The sequence below is a fragment of the Odocoileus virginianus genome, chromosome 3 (assembly GCF_023699985.2).
Source record: "Odocoileus virginianus isolate 20LAN1187 ecotype Illinois chromosome 3, Ovbor_1.2, whole genome shotgun sequence".
In the NCBI taxonomy this organism is placed as follows: domain Eukaryota; kingdom Metazoa; phylum Chordata; class Mammalia; order Artiodactyla; family Cervidae; genus Odocoileus; species Odocoileus virginianus.
Genome location: NC_069676.1, coordinates 16,186,712 through 16,206,068, shown reverse-complemented (window position 1 = coordinate 16,206,068; position 19,357 = coordinate 16,186,712). Strand labels below are relative to the sequence as shown.

Sequence of the window (19,357 nt, the reverse complement as noted above, 5' to 3'; positions counted from 1 at the left end):
TTGCGCTCACAGGTACACCTCACTCGTTCATTCAACAAACATTCCCTGGATCCCTATACCCTGCACCAGGCACTATTCTACATCGGAGTGGGGTGCGGGATCCATTAATGACAGACAGAAACCCTGCTCCTCAGGGAACTTACATTCTTGAAGAGGGGTAGTCAGACAAGTCAACCCTGCTTGCTGGTAGGTGGCAAGCGCTGTGGGGTAACAGGAAACAGAGTAAAGGGGGTAGGGGATGAGGATAAAATTTACAATCGTTGGTCGGAGACGTTCTCAATAAAGCAACTTGTGGGGAGGAATCTGGAGGAGGCACAGGAGCGAGCCACACGGACAACTGGAGGAAGACTGCCTCAAGCGGAGGAACCAGCAGGTCCTGAGGCTGACGGAGGGGGGACACGGAGCACGAGCCGGCCGCCGAGAGAGCTGGAGTGGTTAAAACAGGGCGAGTTGGGAGAGAGTGGTGGGAGGGGAGGCCGGTGAGGTCTTGGGGCGTGGGGGTCGTCTGCCTTCTGGGTTGAGAAGCTGCCAGATGGCTGAAGGCTGCAGGGAGGACCAAGCAGGGGCAGCAGCGGTGGTGAGAAGCGGTCATTCTCTGGCAAGATTTCAAAGGTAGAACCGACAAAGATGTGATGCAGCATGTGAGAAAGTCGTCAAGAGTGACTTCAAGGTGTCTGGCCTCAGCAATTTTAAACAATGGACCTGCTATTTACTACTAGGGGAGAAAGCTGGCAGTGTGAGTGGATTTGGGGGAGAAAAATAGGGGTTGATATGACATCCAAACGGAGGTGTTGAATATGAGCCCTGAGTTCAAGAATGTGAACGGGCCAAACTTGCAAATATATAAGGTGTGTCCTATTGCCTCTCATTTATCCAGTGCCCGTTCTGTCTTTAAATGGATCTTGTGAATGGAATGCCTCAACCCTCCACCAGCTCCTTTAACTTATCAAAGAGATGTGGTACAGATGAGAGGTGAAGTGGGGGGTATGAAGTTAGACCACACTGATGCACAGCCCTGCTCCTTACTAGCTGTGTGACCTGCCTTGGAGGAGTAACCTAACCATTCTAACTCAGTTTCCTCACCGACAACCAGGGCTGATGGTACCTTCCTCTGGGAACTTCTGTGAGGAGTGAGGACAACTCCAGATAGCTGCCCGCCCAAGACTCTGAACAGTACCTGGTACTGCCCCAAATGCTCCACCAGGGTGAGCACTTAGGATTGTCATTTGTGCGGGGAAAACCTCAGGCCAGCAGGGAGCAGGGTATGAGGGGGAACCAGGGCCAGGCAGGCAGACCGCTTGCCCGTAGCTGTGCACCTAGAAACGGGGGAAGCTAAAAACAAGCCTCAGAAAGTACTGAAGCTACGAGCGATCTCAACATCACAGTTGATTTCATCAGACATCGGCTGATGGCGCGCTTTCTCTGAGCCGTTCGGAACTGTAACCTTGTCAAAATCGTTCAGCTGGGATGTCAGCGCTTCGCAGAGGAGGGGATCACACAGTCTTCTCTCTCTCTGGAAGTGCAACCAAAAAAAGGGCCGAAAAACACCTACGGCTTTCAGCGGCCCACACCCTGCGGCTGGGGCCTCAAGGAGCCCAGATGAGGCGCGACTCTCGGTCGCCACGAAGGATCCGGGGTAACTGGCGGGAATTGGGGGGCTGAGTTGAGGGTGGGGGTGAAAACAAACCTGACATTCTCAATCCTCGGCATGGGGCACCGCCACAGGATTAAGGGGTGGGCCGGCTTGGCAGCCAGGCCGGGAAAGAGGGAAGCCCGGGTCCCCGAGAACGAGGGGGCGGGGAGAGAGCGTGGCGCGCTGGGCCCGCGACCAGGCCCCGAGATCTATTTACATCCGAGGTCGAGGTGCTGCGGCCGTGCCTCCCGCCCCCTTCGGCCCCCGGCCTGGCCTGCGAGGCGGTAGGGCCTCAGGATCGCGGTCCCCGCCGTCTCCCGGGCCGTCTGGCCGGACAGTGGAAGGGCCCGGGGCTGCCGGGACTGATGGGTCGGGCGGGTGAGCCCGGCCTGAGGGGATGCAATGGGGGGCGGCTGCAAGGCCCGCTGGGCCGCTCTTCCGGAGCAGACAGGCCCCACGCACCCGGAGTGCTCACCCCTCGGGCCTGTGGCCCCCGGACCTCCCGCTGCCCGTTCCCTGGCCGCCAGCTGGCCCCAGACGGCGCCTCCCCTACCTTCGTTCGCCAGGTCCGCCATTTTACTTCCTTAAGCCCTCCCACAAGGCCCCGCGCCGGCCCGGGCTCGTCTGCTTTCTGCCAGAAACTCCCGCGCGTGCGCACTTTCCAAATCGACTCCGAGCGAGGCGGGCAGCTAGCGCCTGCGCGCGGAGCCCGGCACTGAGACGCGCTCCGGAGAGCAGTTCGGTTCTGGCCCAGCTCGTAGCACGCGCCTGCGCATTAACCGTCCCCGCCTCCTTTTCCCGCCGACCGAGGGGGCGTGGGCAGGGCAGGGCGCTCGCCCAGTGAGCCTCGAGCGCGCGGCGAGCAACGGAGGATCCGAAGTTCTTTACAGCCGCCCGGCCGGGGTGGGTTTTCAGCCCCTGCTTTCCGATTGTTTTCCGGCCCTGCCCCCGAGGCTGGAGCGTGGACAGCGGAGGGCGCCGCAACAAAGGCCTTCTAGGTAAATCCCTGGGTTGGGGCGGGGGGGAGGCTTTTCACGTGCGCAAGCCCGGGGCTTGGAGGGGACCCTGGAGAGGGGTCTTGGGGCGCCCTTTGTCACCTCAGGCCTCAGATTTCACTTCTAAGGAACCAGTACGTCAGGCAAACTTTCTGAGGCCACGTGGAGAGGTGGGGAATGGTTGGGGGAAATAGAGGTCAGAGGTTGGAGATCACTGGCCAAAGGGAAGGTTCATGGGGGTGGGGCGGGGCTCAGATGTTGATCGGGGGAGTCAGCGCAGGGGACCTGACCTCATTGAACTGTCAGAATGGGCGTTCCAGGACGAATGCCCACGAGGCCCTGGACCGATCTGTCTTCATAGATCACGTGGGCTGGCTATCGCCCACCGTCTGGAAGACAGTGAAACCTACACAGGTGAGAAAAGCAGGCACCGGGGCAACCAGGCAAAACCTTGGTGGTTGGGCATTTTCGGAGTGTAGAATGTAGGGAGAGCAAACATAACGCCATGACAAAAGGCAGAAGCAGGAAGACCAGGCCCTCACCCTGGCAACTAAGGCGACTATCAGGTCACCAAGACACAACGAGTCAGAGACTATCAGGCCACCCAGATACAGCCAATCAGAACTTGTTTACGGAAAGATCCCGCGCGCGAATGTCTGACCAATGAAAAGACCCCCGCGAACATGTAACCAATCCGCTTCGCTAATTGACCCCTGCTTATGTTTGAAATTGGATGGCCTATAAATATGGGTAGAAAAACCGGGCTCGGGGCTCTCAGCCTGTGCGCCACTGCGTTGGACACAGCGGGGGCCCTAGCTCGAGCTAGCAATAAACTTCCTTCTTGCGTTTTGCATTGTCTCTTGGGACTTCTCTCTTCCCGCTCGGGGATTCGGACATCGGGCATAACATTTGGGGGCTCATCCGGGATCCCTTGGCGAGGAGAGAAACCTCCCGAGACAGAAGGGAGAATCCAAACGGTACCGGTACCCAGTCAGGTCAGGAAAATCCAGTGTGAAACCGGGGCCTGCTAGGAGAGCAGGGAGGTAACTGGTGCAGGACTAAGGAACGTTCCTGCCGGTGTGAAACCAAGGCCAGCGAAAACGCTGGAGGGCGACCGGCTCTGCGGAGAAAGGGGTCTTTCGTCCCCTGATCCCGCGGCAGTTGACCAGTGGACACTGTTTGGTAAGTTGAGTCTGTTACGGGGGAGTGCACCCCCCCAGAAACCTAGCATTTGGTTGTCGGCCGACAATTGTCTGTCCGTGTGTTTGTCTACGCCGCTCCGTGTTTGTGTGAGTGCCGGCATTGTCTCGCTTCTTGTCTTCTTTTGGTGTATCATTTGCTATTTCGTTTTGTCTGATCTGGTCTCAATTTCCTAATCTCTTTGGGAGCTTCAGTGAACGGGCGAACAATTGTGGGGGCAATTGATGAGTCCTGGCCAGGGCTACACTCTGGTGGACTCTGAAGGCCCAACAAAAGTGAGCCTAAGTAACTAGAGCCCGACCGGGTGAAGCTCCCCCTTAATATCTCAAACTGAGAACGTGGCCTAAAATTCTTGGTGTGGGCACGGGTCAGGCACTTAAGAGCCGCTAGGGCGCCTGCCACTTGAAGACTCCCGTGAAAGGATAAGGGGGTCACGGAACGGGCCAGAAACCCCTAGGGTGCCCGCTCCCAGCAAGAAAACTTCCGTGCAACGACGCAGGCACATAAACAGTTCCAAAAGCATACCATAAGCCCAACCTCTTGGCCGCCACCACTCCTGATAGGATTTTTGGTGGTTGTTCTCAGCGACTACTCTCTCTTTCTTCCCTACCATCTATTCCTTGACCATGGGTCAGGGAGAATCTACCCCACTCTCTCTCATGACCAACCATTTTTCAGGTGTGAGAGCCAGGGCCCATAACCTGTCTTTGTCAGTCAAGAAAAGTAAATTGATGACTTTCTGTTCTGCAGAATGGCCAGCCTTCCAGGTTGGATGGCCCCCGGAGGGTACGTTCCAACCCTCCATAATACAGGCAGTTAAAGAGAAGATAATGACACCAGAACCCTGGGGCCATCCAGATCAGGTCCCCTATATCGTGGTCTGGCAAGATCTAGTAGAAAACCCGCCTAACTGGTTAAAACCTTTCGTCCACAGAACTTCTAATCCACAGGTCCTGGTGATGGAACTCACTTAGGAAGAAACTAAGAAGAAAGAGAGCTCAAAACCGGTCTTTCAGGATGCCTCTTGCCCAAACCTAATAGACTTAGAAACAGAAGCAAGACCCCCCCTTACGTACCCCCCTTAGAACCCCCGGGTGGAGGGGAAGGATCAGGAAGGGCGACAAGGGGCGGCCACGAGGGAGGACCAGCACTGGGGACCCGGGGAAGGACTAGGGGAGATAGGAGTATGCAAGACCCTGGGGACCCAGAGTTACCGTCCTCCACTGTTCAGGCACTCCCCGTCCGGGTGGGACCAGCGAACCCGAGCGGAGAACGGACCTATCAGTACTGGCCCTTTTCCACGAGTGACCTATACAATTGGAAAACACAAAACCCCCCCTTCTCGGAGAAGCCCCAAGGCCTCATTGACCTCTTAGACTCTATTCTGTTTACTCGTAACCCCACCTGGGATGATTGCCAACAGTTATTACAGGTACTCTTCACCACGGAGGAACGGGAGCGAATCCTGACAGAGGCACGAAAACGAGTCCCCGGGGTCGACGGGAGACCTACTACTCAGCCTCATCTCGTGGACGAGGGGTTTCCCTTGCTGCGACCTAACTGGGATTTCGAGCGAGTGGAAGGTAGGGAGCGTCTCCGAGTGTACCGCCAGACTCTGATGGCTGGCCTGAGGGCTGCAGCAAGGAAACCAACCAATTTGGCAAAGGTAAATCTGGTGAGGCAAGAGCCCACTGAAAGTCCGGCAGCCTTCTTAGCGAGGCTAATGGAAGCTTTTAGACAATACACACCCATGGACCCCCAGGCTGACGAATCGCGCGCCGCCGTGATACTAGCATTTGTAAACCAGGCAGCTCCAGACATCAGAAAGAAATTGCAAGAAATAGAGGGGCTAGGAGAGCAGACAATACAGGACTTATTGAAAGCAGCTGAGAAAGTGTTCAATAACAGAGACTGCAGAGGAAAGGGAAGAACGGATTAGACGGGAGAAGAGAGAACTAGCAGAGAAGATCAGGAAAGAAGATAGGGAGTATAGGACGAGGGAGAACCAGAAGAACCAGAAGGAGCTAGCCAAGATTCTTTTTGCGGGGATGAGAACCGGATCAGGAGCGAGGGAGCTTCGGGGCCGGCAAGCGGGAAAGAAAGAGAAGCTAGAAGGACAGACCCTAAAGAAAGATCAATGTGCTTACTGCAAGGAACTGGGGCACTGGAAAAACGAGTGCCCTAAGAGAGACTCGAGGAAAGGAATGGCCCAGAGGGAGAAAGTCTCCCCCGAAAATCGGGCCTTATACATGGGAGAAGACAGTGACTAGGGGAGTCAAGGCTCGGCACCCCTCCCCGAGTCCTGGGTAACCATAAATGTGGAGGGGAAACCCGTTGGCTTCATGGTAGATACTGGCGCCCAACACTCTGTTTTAAATAAAAGGCTGGGACCAATGTCTAAGAAAACCAGCATAGTGCAAGGAGCCACGGGGACAAAAAGATATTGTTGGACCACAGAACGAAAAGTAAATCTGGGGACCCATCAGGTGTCCCATTCGTTTTTGGTGATACCAGAATGCCCAGCCCCTCTACTTGGAAGAGACTTGTTGACTAAAGTTAATGCTCAGATCCATTTTGACCCTGGGGGAATCTCAGTCACAGATGGACTTGGACGGCTGATACATGTCTTATCCCTAGCCTTAAGGGATGAATACAGACTTTTTGCGCCTAAGCCCTCAGAGGTCATAGCACCAGAAGTACAACCGTGGGTCCATAAATACCCATTGGCCTGGGCAGAAACGGCAGGAATGGGACTGGCCAAACAGAGACATCCGATCGTCATCGAGCTAAAGTCAGAGGCAGTTCCTGTGAGGGTGAAACAGTACCCTATGAGCCAGGAGGCTCGGCGGGGGATCACTCCCCACATTCGACGGCTCATGGATGCCGGAATTCTCAGGCGGTGCCAATCCCCTTGGAACACCCCCTTACTGCCGGTGAAGAAGCCAGGGGGGACAGATTACAGACCTGTCCAGGACCTGCGAGAAGTCAACAAGCGGGTGAGTGACATCCACCCCACTGTCCCTAACCCATATACCCTCCTGAGCAGTCTGCTGCCTGAGTACACTTGGTACACTGTGCTGGACTTGAAAGATGCCTTTTTCAGCCTACCCCTGGCGGCCCAGAGCCAGGAGATATTTGCCTTTGAGTGGACCGAGGGGGAGGGCCAACCGGTAGTACAATTAACTTGGACCCGCCTCCCACAGGGGTTCAAGAACTCCCCTACCTTGTTTAATGAGGCTCTGAGTGAGGACCTCTATGAATATCGGACTCGTCACCCAGAGGTCATTCTGTTACAATATGTAGATGACCTTATGTTGGCTGGAACCACGGAGGAGGCATGCAGCCGTGCCACCGGGGACCTCTTACAAACCCTAGGCACCTTGGGGTATCGCGCTAGCGCAAAGAAGGCACAAATAGCCCGGCAAGAAGTCACCTATTTGGGGTATAAGATCAGGCAGGGGCAACGATGGCTAACCCAGGCCATGAAGGAAACAATATTACAGATACCAGAGCCCAAGACCCCCCCGCCAGGTGAGGGAGTTTCTGGGGACTGTTGGATATTGCAGACTGTGGATCATGGGGTTTGCAGAGAAGGCTCGGCCTTTATATGAAGGAAGCAAAGAGACTCCAAACTGGACCTGGACTGAGCCCATGAAACAGGCTTTCCAAACACTCAGACGGGCCCTACTAGAAGCCCCAGCTCTTGCCCTGCCTAACCCAGACAAACCATTCCAACTGTTTATAGATGAGAAGCAAGGAATAGGAAAGGGGGTCTTGACGCAGCAATGGGGACCATGGAAACGGCCAGTAGCATACCTGTCGAAGCGATTGGATCCAGTGGCTGCTGGGTGGCCCCCTTGCCTTCGCATCATTGCAGCCACTGCCCTCCTCGTCCGCGACACCGACAAGCTGACGTATGGGCAGCAACTCTCGGTTTTCACCCCCCCACGCCATCGAAGGGGTTTTGAAGCAGCCGCCGGGTAAGTGGATCTCCAACGCCCGCTTGACACATTACCAGGCCCTGCTGCTCGATGCCCCACGGGTGCGTTTTCAGACCCCCTGCTTCCTGAATCCAGCCACGCTCCTACCTAACCCAGAGAAAGGCCGCCCTCTCCATGAGTGTAGTGAGATACTGGCTGAGGCCCTGGCGGCACGAAAAGACTTAACTGATGTGCCACTAAGCAACAGTGAGCTGGTATGGTTCACCGATGGGAGCAGTTATGTCAAAGACGAGCAAAGAAAATCGGGGGCCGCCATAGTTGATGAGTCTGGGCAGACGATATGGGCTGAGACACTCCCCCCAAATACTTCTGCACAGAAAGCCGAACTGCTTGCCCTAACACAAGCTCTAGAGCGAGCGAAAGGGAAAAGAGTCACCATTTTCACGGACAGTCGATACGCCTTCAGCACTGTCCACATCCAGGGCCCCATATATCAAGAAAGGGGATTTCGGACAGCTGAGGGAAAAGAAGTCAAGAATTTGCCTGAGATTCGCAGGCTCCTAGAAGCTGTCCAATTGCCCCGAGCAGTAGCTATAGTGCATGTTCCCGGGCACCAAAAAGGGGAAGACCCAAAGGCAAGAGGTAATCGGGCGGCTGATGCGGCCGCTCGGAGGGCAGCCAGCCAAGACTACGTCGCCCCCATATTGACTGTGGAACTTCCCCCTCCCGGTATGGGGGCCTTGCCACCAATTCCCGAATACTCCCACCCTGATCTCGACTGGATCAATAAGGACACCACCCTCCAGAAGGATGAGAAAGATGGATGGTACCGGGACCAAGACAGCAACCTGATATTGCCTGCCACCCTGGGTCGTCATTTGTGTGAACACCTACACGCAACCACACATTTGGGAGAGAAGAAGACGTTGACACTTCTCCAGACGGCCTGCCTGAGGTTCCCCCGACAAAAGGCAACTGTACGAGAGATAATTCAAGCCTGTAAAGCGTGCCAGTTAATGAGAACAGAGAAGAAGCAACACTCAGGAGCGAGGTACCGGGGGGAAGGGCCAGGGCAACACTGGGAGATAGACTTTACTGAGGTAAGGCCAGGGAAGTATGGGTATCGCTATCTGTTGGTTCTGGTAGATACCTTCTCGGGGTGGGTGGAAGCTTTCCCCACTAAGGGAGAGACAGCCATAGTGGTTGCTAAAAAGATCTTAGAGGAAATAGTGCCTAGGTACGGGCTGCCAGTGACTATGGGCTCTGATAACGGACCTGCCTTTGTGAGCCAGATTGTACAAGGGCTGGCCCGAGCTCTGGGGACGAAATGGAAGTTACATTGCGAATATAATCCCCAGAGCTCAGGACAAGTTGAGAGAATGAATCGGACCCTAAAAGAAACACTGACAAAGTTGGCAATAGAGACTGGCGGGGACTGGGTGACCCTCCTTCCCTTCTCACTCTTCCGGGCGCGTAACACCCCCCTTATAAGCTGAACCTTACCCCCTTTGAAATTTTGTATGGAAGACCCCCTCCTGTGTATCCTATTTTTGAAGGAAAGTGCCTGCCACCCCCTGCTCTGGGACAATTCCGGCAAACAATAATGGCATTAAGCAAGGTGCATAACCGTGTTTGGAAGTTGATCCGGGAGGTATACGAGGACCAAAATGAGAAGGCCCTCCCCACACATATTAGCCCGGGTGATTGGGTTTGGGTAAAACAACACCAATCTAGAGTATTAGAACCTAGATGGAAAGGTCCTTATGTTGTTCTCCTAACCACCCCTACCGCTGTTAAGGTTGACGGGATTGGACCTTGGGTTCACTACAACCACGTGCGGCAGGCCACGCCAGAGGAACGAAATAAGGCACAGACAGAATGGAAGGCGAATGCTCATCCGTCGGATCCTTTGAAACTGAAGCTCACCCGCCGGGGAGCCTCCTAGTTCTCTTGCTGATTGCAGCCCTCATCAATCCAGGGATGACTTCTCGCGGCCACATGGACACTCCCCATCATCCAGTCAACATGACTTGGGTGGTCTACAATCCAGAGACCGGAGAACTGATCAACTCGAGCTCGAATGTGGCCCCTCGGGGAACATGGTGGCCCGTTTTGACCTTCGATCTATGCGTCCTGGCAGCTGACAGCAACGGCTTTGGTCCCCACCAGCTGACTGACTTCTTTGCTCATGGCTCTTTCGGCTTATTCACCCGTAATTGTGAGGGTAAGGGCCCAAAATCTTACGAACAAATACCCGTATATGTCTGCCCCGGGGGAGGGAGGGATCGGAACCAAATTAATAAATGTGGGGGAGTTGATTCTTTTTATTGCGCCGCCTGGGGATGTGAAACTACAGGGACGGTCCATTGGCTCTCTAGCTCTAACAAAGACCTCATTCGGGTAAAATCACCCCCGAACACCCAAAAATGCTCTCGGGGATTATCACCTAAGCCTGGACAATGCTTCCCATTACAGATTGAGTTCACAGATGAAGGGAAAAAGTTTACCAGGTGGGATTTTGGCCGTGCCTGGGGCCTCCGTCTTTACAAGAACGGATATGACACTGGAGTCCGGTTTGAGCTTAAATTAAAGCTGGGACCATTCTATTTGGCCCCCAAAGTAGCTTTGGGACCAAACCAGGTGATAGCTCCAAAACCACGCCCCCGAACCAGGTGATAGCTCCAAAACCTCCGCCCCCGCGCAGGCCTAGCCCAGAGGCCAGAGGGACCTCCGAGCCTGGCCCCTCTAAATCTGGTTCGCAGAGAGCACCCACAACTGTTAGTCTGCCCCCCCAAGATCCTCTTTGGGCTTTAGTAAATGCAGCTTTTGCAACTTTAAATAATACTGACCCTAATGCAACCCAATCCTGCTGGCTGTGCTATGATCTTCGCCCCCCTTACTATGAGGCCATAGGCCTCAATGTCTCCTATAACTTATCTTCAGGCCAGAACCCACCCCAATGTCGATGGGAGGAACGTAAGGTTGGTCTCACGATGAAAGAGGTATGGGGACAAGGACTTTGCCTAGGCACAGTACCACGGGACAAGACTTCCCTTTGTGCTCAGACTGAAGGTAATCTGAGCCTTCAAGGAAAGGACTGGATTGTGCCAGGGGTCGGGGGATGGTGGATTTGTTCACATACGGGGTTGACCCCATGTTTGAATGTGAAGGTTTTTAACCAGAGTCAAGAATTTTGTGTCCTGGTTGCTATAATGCCAAAGATTTTATACCATTCTGAAGAGGTTATGTACTCACATTGGGACCGAGGAGTACGGAGAAAAAAGAGAGAGCCACTTAGTGCAATCACCATGGCTGCTCTATTCAGCCTCGGGTTGACAGGAGCAGGAACAGGAATAGCTTCACTGTCTCTACAAACCAAGGAGCTGTCCTCTCTCCGAGCCGCCATAGATGAGGACCTGACTCGCATAGAAGAATCAATCAGCCACCTAGAAAAGTCTCTAACCTCCTTGTCTGAAGTAGTATTGCAAAATAGGAGGGGATTAGACTTAGTTTTTCTCCAGCAAGGTGGGGTCTGCGCAGCTCTTGGAGAAGAATGCTGTTTCTATGCAGACCATACAGGTGTGGTGAGGGATTCAATGGCGAAAGTGAGAGAGGGACTAGCGCAACGCAAAAGGGAACGGGAAGCCCAACGGGGATGGTGGGAATGGTTTGGATCCTGGTCACCCTGGCTAACCACTCTGGTCTCAACCCTCCTGGGCCCACTTTTACTGTTAATACTAATACTTACAATTGGGCCTTGCATTTTAAATAGACTAATCACCTTTATCAGGACACAGCTAAAGACTATCCAGATTATGGTGCTAAGGCAACAATACCGGCCGATAGGTCGAAATAAAGAAGAGGAAGATTCCTCCCCATAATCAAAAGACGGGGGAATGTAGAATGTAGGGAGAGCAAACATAACGCCATGACAAAAGGCAGAAGCAGGAAGACCAGGCCCTCACCCTGGCAACTAAGGCGACTATCAGGTCACCAAGACACAACGAGTCAGAGACTATCAGGCCACCCAGATACAGCCAATCAGAACTTGTTTACGGAAAGATCCCGCGCGCGAATGTCTGACCAATGAAAAGACCCCCGCGAACATGTAACCAATCCGCTTCGCTAATTGACCCCTGCTTATGTTTGAAATTGGATGGCCTATAAATATGGGTAGAAAAACCAGGCTCGGGGCTCTCAGCCTGTGCGCCACTGCGTTGGGCACAGCGGGGGCCCTAGCTCGAGCTAGCAATAAACTTCCTTCTTGCGTTTTGCATTGTCTCTTGGGACTTCTCTCTTCCCGCTCGGGGATTCGGACATCGGGCATAACACGGAGGTCGAGTGTGTGTGACTGAAATGTAAGCGAGTATGGAGTCCCAATCCTTAGTTTCCTTCTTCCCCGAGGAAAACGGCGGTGCATGCTAAGTCATGTCAGAGTCTTTGCGACCGCATGGACTGTAGCCCACCAGGCTCCCCTGTCCTTGGGATTCTCCAGGCAAGGATACTGGAGTGGGTTGCCATGCCCTCCTCCAGGGGATCTTTCCCACCTAGGGAGCAAACCAGCATCTCTTAAGTCTCCTGCTTTGGCGGAGAGGTTCTTGTCTACTAGGGCCACCAGAGAAATGGCCTGAGATGGTCAAAGGGATTCTCAAGAGTGTGCAGGAAGCCTCCAGTGTGGGGGGCTTGAGTGCACAGGGAAACGCGGACATAGGGACCAGCTGAATATGGGGAATAAATGTTCTAGGCCAAGGGAACCAAAGAAAGGGGGAGATGAGGATTCTTCCTCTGCCATCCCCGCCCCATAGTCCACTGGGGAGGATGTTGAGATTTGGGGCAGGATAGTCCTGCCAGGACTAGACACTGAGTAAGGCTCTGATGAAAGATAGCACTGTTGCCTGGTTGTAGGAGGCAGAGTGGTCTATGCTGAGTAGTTAAGTTGGAGACTGATGTGATGCTTTTCCTCTGTTTGGTTGCTTAACTAGAATTTGTCTGGATAAAAATAAAGATTTTTACATGAGAGCTTTGCTCCAGAGAAATGGGACATTACTCCTCCCGGCCGCTCATGATTTTCTCAGGTGACTGGGAAATTTCCAGGAATGGTGGAGGCCGAGTCCTCAGGCTGTGGTCCCCTAGGGAAACCCACTCATTAATTAAAACACTTGCTTGTCCAGGGATCTCAAATAAGAATTGGCCATTGGTCCATCTGAGCACCCATGGTGCTCTTAGACTGCCGAAGGGAGTTACTGAGACACGTAAGAGGGCTGAAACGACTCTGGGGTGACTCCTGAAGGAGATAAGCTCACATGCAGCACACTGGCCCACCACACAATTTCACTAGTAAATTTTATGCATGACAAATTCAATTTAAAATGGGAAATAAAATCCCTCAAACACAGAAACATGGGGCATCAGAAAACAGCCTCTAACACCAGCCTGATTTATGCATGTACAAAACTTATTCTTGCAGGTATCTACTTGGGATTAAAGGAAAATTTTTGTCCTAAAAATAGCCAAAATGGGCTCTTTTACTGCATAGGCAGTTGTTAAAGAAAGCTAGCTAGAGATAATCTAGTAAATTTCAATCTATGAGCTCTGTTTGTCTATAGGTATGTAATATTATGCTTTACCTGTGGATGATGTTATCAAAATTATTTTGTAAATGAGCACTACTTAATTGGCTTGAGAAAATTAAGAGCTTATTTAAATTTTCAAAATACAAAAAATAACTGGTCAGAATTTTAGATTCATGAAAACTAAAAAAATATTCAGTATTAAGTTAATATCTGATGTTAAAGTGTTAATATAGACATGTCTTTAGACTTCCCTGGTGGCTCAGATGGTAAAGCGTCTGCCTACAATGCAGGAGACCCAGGTTCAATCCCTGGGTTGGGAAGATCTCCTGGAGAAGGAAATGGCAACCCACTCCAGTACTCTTGCCTGGAAAATCCCATGGACGGAGGAGCCTGGTAGACTACAGTCCATGGGGTCGCAGAGTCGACTGAGCAACTTCACTTTCACTTTAGAGCCATCAACATTAGGTTGATAATACTTCTGTTGATTAAACAAATTGCAGAAAGTCTCCTGCTTCCAGACACGGTAACTATAGCTTATGTAACTGGTCACCAGGAAGGGAATTCTATGGAAGCCACAGGGAACAGGCTCACAGATGAAGCCACTAAGTGAGCCTCTCTAGGGGAGAAAATGAAGCTATTAAACCTAATCTCAAACACCCAAACTGAAGACCAAAGATCGGTGTCACCTGACAGAAGGAAAATGACAAGGAAGCCCACGAAGAGGGAGTTAATGCCCATTGGGGCCCCCAGGCTAGAAATTATGGTTGCCTGAGAATTTACACCATTGCGAAACAGGTTTACAGTAGCCTGCCAGGAAATTAACAAGAGGGTGATTAGGAAAACACACTCCGGGAGGCAGACTTCCTGGGCTAAGACCAATTTCTAAGAAACTATATACTGACCATTTCCTCTACCTTATCATTCCCCAGATTAAAAGGACACCTTGCCCAGACTCTGCCTGTAGAATTCATCACTTCCAGCCCAGTGACTTGGTGTTAATCAAACCCTGGAAAGAAGACAAACTCCAACCAAGCTGGAAAGGCCCTTATCAAGTGCTCCTGACCACTGAGACAGCTGTATGGACTGCTGAAAAAGGTTGTACTCATTATACACGAGTCAAGGGGCCAAATAAAAGAGACCTCAAAGGGAAGGGAAAGGACCAATGAGCAGCCTTTAAAGGTAACTTTAAGAAATCCTTGTTAAATCCTTCCCTCTGAATCCTCCCCTTCACAATAACCATTAACCATGTGGCCACACCTTTGGAAACTGGTATGGAAACCAACAGGTAAAAAGTTAGAGTAGAAATTGACAAGGAACCCCTGATTATCCAATCAGGTTGGTTGTCAATATAACCAAAACCTTGTCACCTCAGACTATGAGTTTTGATGCCTGCCAAATTTTACCTTGTGGAAACTTAGAAAACCAGAGACAGTTGTTGCAGGCAGATAAGTATCTTTGCCCTGAACCAGATTTGGTTTATACTAGAGCAAGCCCCTGCCCCAGTTGGGATGATGTATGGTGGACCACCCAGGTTCAGGACTGGACAGTAAACATAGGGTGGGTAGCTCCTAGTTGGAGGCCTTTGAAAGACAAACTACACCTAAGGGCATTCCCCCAGAAGCCAGTCAAAATCTAAAATGCAACTCTATCCTCTTAACTGTTAACAACCCAGCTATCCTAGATTAAGAGCCAAAAGTGGCATCTCAGGTATATGGGTTAGGGACAGATGTCACTGGGAAAGACCCCTTGGGGTGATTTGTTCTTAACTTCAGTGAAAATAAAAACCTTCCGTGTATTGGAGACTGTCCTGACCCTGAGCTCTGAAAACCATGTTAGTTCTATTAATGATCCCAAAAGGATAAAAATAATTGAGGTAAAAAGATATGACAGAAATTAGAAATTAGAAATTGAGACAGGGTATGAAGAGATTAGAAATTAGAAATTGAGACAGGGTATGAAGAGACGAATGCCTGGGTTGAATGGGTCAAATTTACAGTCAAGCCCATCATAAGAGTGATTGTTACTTGTCATAACTTTCCTTCCAAGAAGTAAGCATCTTTTAATTTCATGGCTGCAATCACCATCTGCAGTGATTTTGGAGCCCAGAAAAATAAAGTCAGCCACTGTTTCCACTGTTTCCCATCTTATTTGTCATGAAGTGATGGGACTGGATGCCATGATCTTAGTTTTCTGAATGTTGAGCTTTAAGCCAACTTTTTCACACTTCTCTTTTGCTTTCATCAAGAGGCTCTTTAGTTCTTTTTCACTTTCTGCCATAAGGGTGGTGTCATCTGTATATCTGAGGTTATTGATATTTCTCCTGGCAATCTTGATTGTAGCTTATGCTTCATCCAGCCCAGTGTTTCTCATAATGTACTCTGCATAGAAGTTAAATAAACAGGGTGACAATATACAACCTTGACGTACTCCTTTTCCTATTTGAAACCAGTCTGTTGTTCCATATCCAGTTCTAACTGTTGCTTCCTGACCTGCATATAGGTTTCTCAAGAGGCAGGTCAGGTGGCCTGGTATTCCCATCTCTTTCAGAATTTTCCACAGTTTATTGTGATCCACACAGTCGAAGGATTTGGCATAGTCAATAAAGCAGAAATAGATGTTTTTCTGGAACTCTTGCTTTTCTGATGATCCAGCAGATGTTGGCAATTTGATCTCTGGTTCCTCTGTCTTTTCTAAAACCAGCTTGAACATCTGAAAGTTCACAGTTCACGTATTGCTGAAATCTGGCTTGGAGAATTTTAAGTATTACTTTACTAGCATGTGCGATGAATGCAATTGTGCGGTAGTTTGAGCATTCTTTGGCATTGTCTTTCTTTGGGATTGGAATGGAATGAAAACTGACCTTTTCCAGTTCTGTGGCCACTGCTGAGTTTTCCAAATTTGTTGGCATATTGAGTGCAGCACTTTCACAGCGTCATATTTGGCTCAACTGGAATTCAGTCACCTCCACTAGCTTTGTTCGTAGTGATGCTTCCTAAGGCCCACTTGACTTCACATTCCAGGATGTCTGGCTCTAGGTGAGTGATCACACCATCGTGATTATCTGGGTCGTGAAGATCTTTTTTATACAGTTCTGTGTTCTTGCCACCTCTTCTTAATATCTTCTGCTTCTGTTAGGTCCCTACCATTTCTGTCCTTTACTGAGCCCATCTTTGCATGAAAATTTCTTGAAGAGATTGCTAGTCTTTCCTATTCTATTGTTTTCCTCTATTTCTTTGCATTGATCGCTGAGGGAAGGCTTTCTTATCTCTCCTTGCTATTCTTTGGAACTCTGCATTCAAATGGGTATATCTTTCCTTTTCTCCTTTGCTTTTTGCTTCCCTTCTTTTCACAGCTATTTGTAAGGCCTCCTCAGACAGCCATTTTGCTTTTTTGCATTTTCTTGGGGATGGTCTTGATTCCTGTCTCCTGTACAATGTGACGAACCTCCATCCATAGATCATCAGGCACTCTGTCTATCAGATCTAGTCCCTTAAATCTATTTCTGACTTCCACTGTATAGTCATAAGGGATTTGATTTAGGTCATACCTGAATGGTCTAGTGGTTTTCTCCACTTTCTTCAATTTCAGTCTGTATTTGTTTGGCAAGAAGGAGTTCATGATCTGAGCCACAGTCAGCTCCCAGTCTTGTTTTTGCTGATTGTATAGAGTGTCTCCATCCGGAATTTGTAAGAAATAAAAAAGTGGTCCATTTTCAAAGGTAGCTAGCTCTGAGTGGAAAACTACTAGGAGCCAAGCTTGCCTAACAGTTTGCTGATGTAACAACCACAAAGGTCACACACCTGGAAAGTCCCTGAGCAAGCGGGATGTTGTGGGAGAGAGAAACTAAAATGTTGTTGAGAAACAACAGACTTAGGTTGGGAAGGGAGAAGGAAGGATACCCTATAACCAAACCTCCAGGATGATCGTACACCCCATAGTACCCAGCCAGTGAGGAACTGAGGGAGGGATCTGCGTGCTAGCGACTAAAGTGCTTGCTGTAACTTCCCCGCCTGTGCCTGCCCACCAGACACCCGGTCTTGCAAGACCATCACTAAAAGTCTCACTTTCACCGCGCTTCGTGTCTCTGGGTCCATTCCTTGGTTTTGGACGTGTGAGCATATTTCTCACCCTTTGGAGCTCACCAAACACCCTGCGCCTTAGGATGTTTGCACTGGGTGATCCCTGCGCTTGGAACTTTTGTGCGCCAGGTCTTTGGTGTGGGTCCTAGCTCCACTCCTGCTCCAGTATGATCTGAACAAGGAGGTCCTGTAGCCTTTGGGCCACATCTGTCTTCAAGCTAAGGGTGGCTGTTACATTTTCAATTGTTGAAACAAAACCAAAAGAAGAAGAATCTCTCATGACATGTGAAAATCATGTGAAATTTAAATCTCAGTGCCCGTAGATTTACTTGAAAACAGCCATAGTCATTGACATAATGCCTGTGGCCGCTTTCAAGCTACAACCACAGAGCTGAGTTCTTTTAACAGACTGTCTGGCCCAAAAATCTTAAAATATTTACTTGTTGGGTCTCAATAGAAGTTTTGTTGTTCAGTTGCCAAGTCTTGTCTGACTGACTCTGCTAACCCATGGACTCTGGCAGGCCAGGCTTCCCTGTCCTTTGCTATCTCCCAGGGTTTGCTCAAACTCGTGTCCATTGAGTCAGTGATGCCATCCAACCATCTCACCCTCTTCTCCTGCCCTCAGGGTCTTTTCCAATGAGCTGGCTCTTCACATCAGATGGCCAAAATATTGGCACTTCAGCTTCAGTCCTTCCAGTGAGTATTCAGGGCTGACTTCCTTTAGGACTGACTGGTTTGCAGTATTTATATGGTTGTTCTATACATTTCTGTACAACCAGTGGGGTGTGGTGAGTGTTCAATGGCTGCTTCTTTGGGAGAAGCAGAGAAGCGTGTGTTTCTGTCTAATTACACTTGTGCCCTGTGTATGTATAGTTTCTTCTAAATTTTACCATTTTCCCATATGTAAGTTTTGAAGACAATAAAACAATAAAACGGACCCTGCTTTGTAGTGCTGATATCCTTGATGTAAATACTTCATATGGCCAGTCTCAGGCTACCAGTGTGAATATCACTAATCAGAGTTGAGCAGAGGTGGGCAATAGCATACTAGATTTTTTTCTGTCTCTCTCTAGAGCCTGCTACTTTCTTGCTGTGGCCTCCAAACCAGCATTAGCATCACCAGGAAATTTGTTGAAAATACAGACTCCCAGGTTCCAACCTAGACTTGAATCAGAATCTGCATTTTAGCAAGATACTCACTTGCTAGCTTGGATTTTGCCTCCAGGCTGCAGGCACAGGCCACAGAGGTTGGCTAGGAATTCTTCAGGAATGGCTAGAGTGCCAGTGCGGGAAAAGACACCAGGGGTCATCAGGCCTGTCTGCAGTGCGCAGACTGTTTTCCTGTGCCTTATTGGTACCACTGTGGGCTTCCCCAGTGACTCAGTGGTGAAGAATCCTCCTGAAAATGCAGGAGATGCGGGTTTAATCCCTGTGTCAGGAAGAACCCCTGGAGGAGGAAATGGCAACCCACTCCGGTATCCTTGCCTGGGAAATCTCATGGACAGAGGAGCCTGGCAGGCTACAGTCCATGGAGCTGCAAAAGAGTCAGGCACGACTTAGCAACTAAAGAACAACAATCACTATATTCATTACACTTTGTTATCTGTAACTTCTCTTGGGTAAGTGTTCTTGGCTGATTCCATGTCTCTGAACCCTCTGACCCATAATGAACTTAATACTTTATGTGCCTTTTATTAGTTGAAGTTGACATTAAATAGATACCGTATATCACCACTTCAGAGAGAAAACCACTGAGCCATAGCTGTAAAAACAAACATGAAAACAAAAGAGTGTTTTATAATTCTGGGTGGATATTGTTGCCTGCCAAGGTGTTGAGCCCCAAGCCTGCTTTTTTTTTTTTTTAATGTAAAGAGATTAGCAAAGTATTAGAGGGCTATTAAAGGCATATTATCACTCAGCTGAAACTTCTTGACAC

The 19,357-nt window shown here is 50.2% G+C and overlaps 2 protein-coding genes and 1 non-coding gene across 17 annotated transcripts in view; 2 read left to right on the top strand and 1 right to left on the bottom strand.

Moving 5' to 3' along the window:
* RANBP3 (RAN binding protein 3) overlaps positions 1-2,294 on the bottom strand; it is a 52,088-nt gene extending 49,794 nt beyond the window's left edge. For 6 of the 9 annotated variants that reach the window (XM_020883749.2, XM_070464861.1, XM_070464862.1 and 3 more), the window contains exon 1: positions 2,187-2,293. In XM_020883749.2, coding sequence (XP_020739408.1) covers positions 2,187-2,208 — 22 coding nt within the window. In that variant the 5' untranslated portion in view covers positions 2,209-2,293. Of the gene's footprint in view, positions 1-1,687; positions 1,710-2,186 lie in introns of those variants that run through there. The other 3 variants (XM_020883750.2, XM_070464865.1, XM_070464864.1) reach the window with 2 other exon arrangements.
* On the top strand, positions 2,288-18,358 carry LOC110152971 (protein NYNRIN-like). 7 transcript variants are annotated; one of them, XR_011486731.1, is made up of 3 exons: positions 2,656-9,993; positions 14,272-14,521; positions 18,047-18,358. XR_011486731.1 is itself a non-coding variant. In XM_070464869.1 (2 exons), the coding sequence occupies exon 2, from the start codon at positions 7,745-7,747 to the stop codon at positions 9,263-9,265; it is 1,521 nt and encodes a 506-aa protein (XP_070320970.1). In that variant the 5' UTR covers positions 2,288-2,631; positions 5,261-7,744; the 3' UTR covers positions 9,266-12,041. The 7 variants fall into 7 exon arrangements, 4 of the variants coding, with proteins under 4 accessions (XP_070320970.1, XP_070320969.1, XP_070320968.1 ...); XM_070464869.1 differs by lacking the exons at positions 14,272-14,521; positions 18,047-18,358 and adding an exon at positions 2,288-2,631 and having other exon boundaries at positions 5,261-12,041; XM_070464868.1 differs by lacking the exons at positions 14,272-14,521; positions 18,047-18,358 and adding an exon at positions 2,288-2,631 and having other exon boundaries at positions 5,252-12,041.
* Positions 13,591-13,662, top strand: TRNAC-ACA (transfer RNA cysteine (anticodon ACA)). Its single transcript has one exon. It is a non-coding gene; the product is annotated as a tRNA-Cys (tRNA).
* Positions 18,359-19,357: the final 999 nt, after the last annotated feature.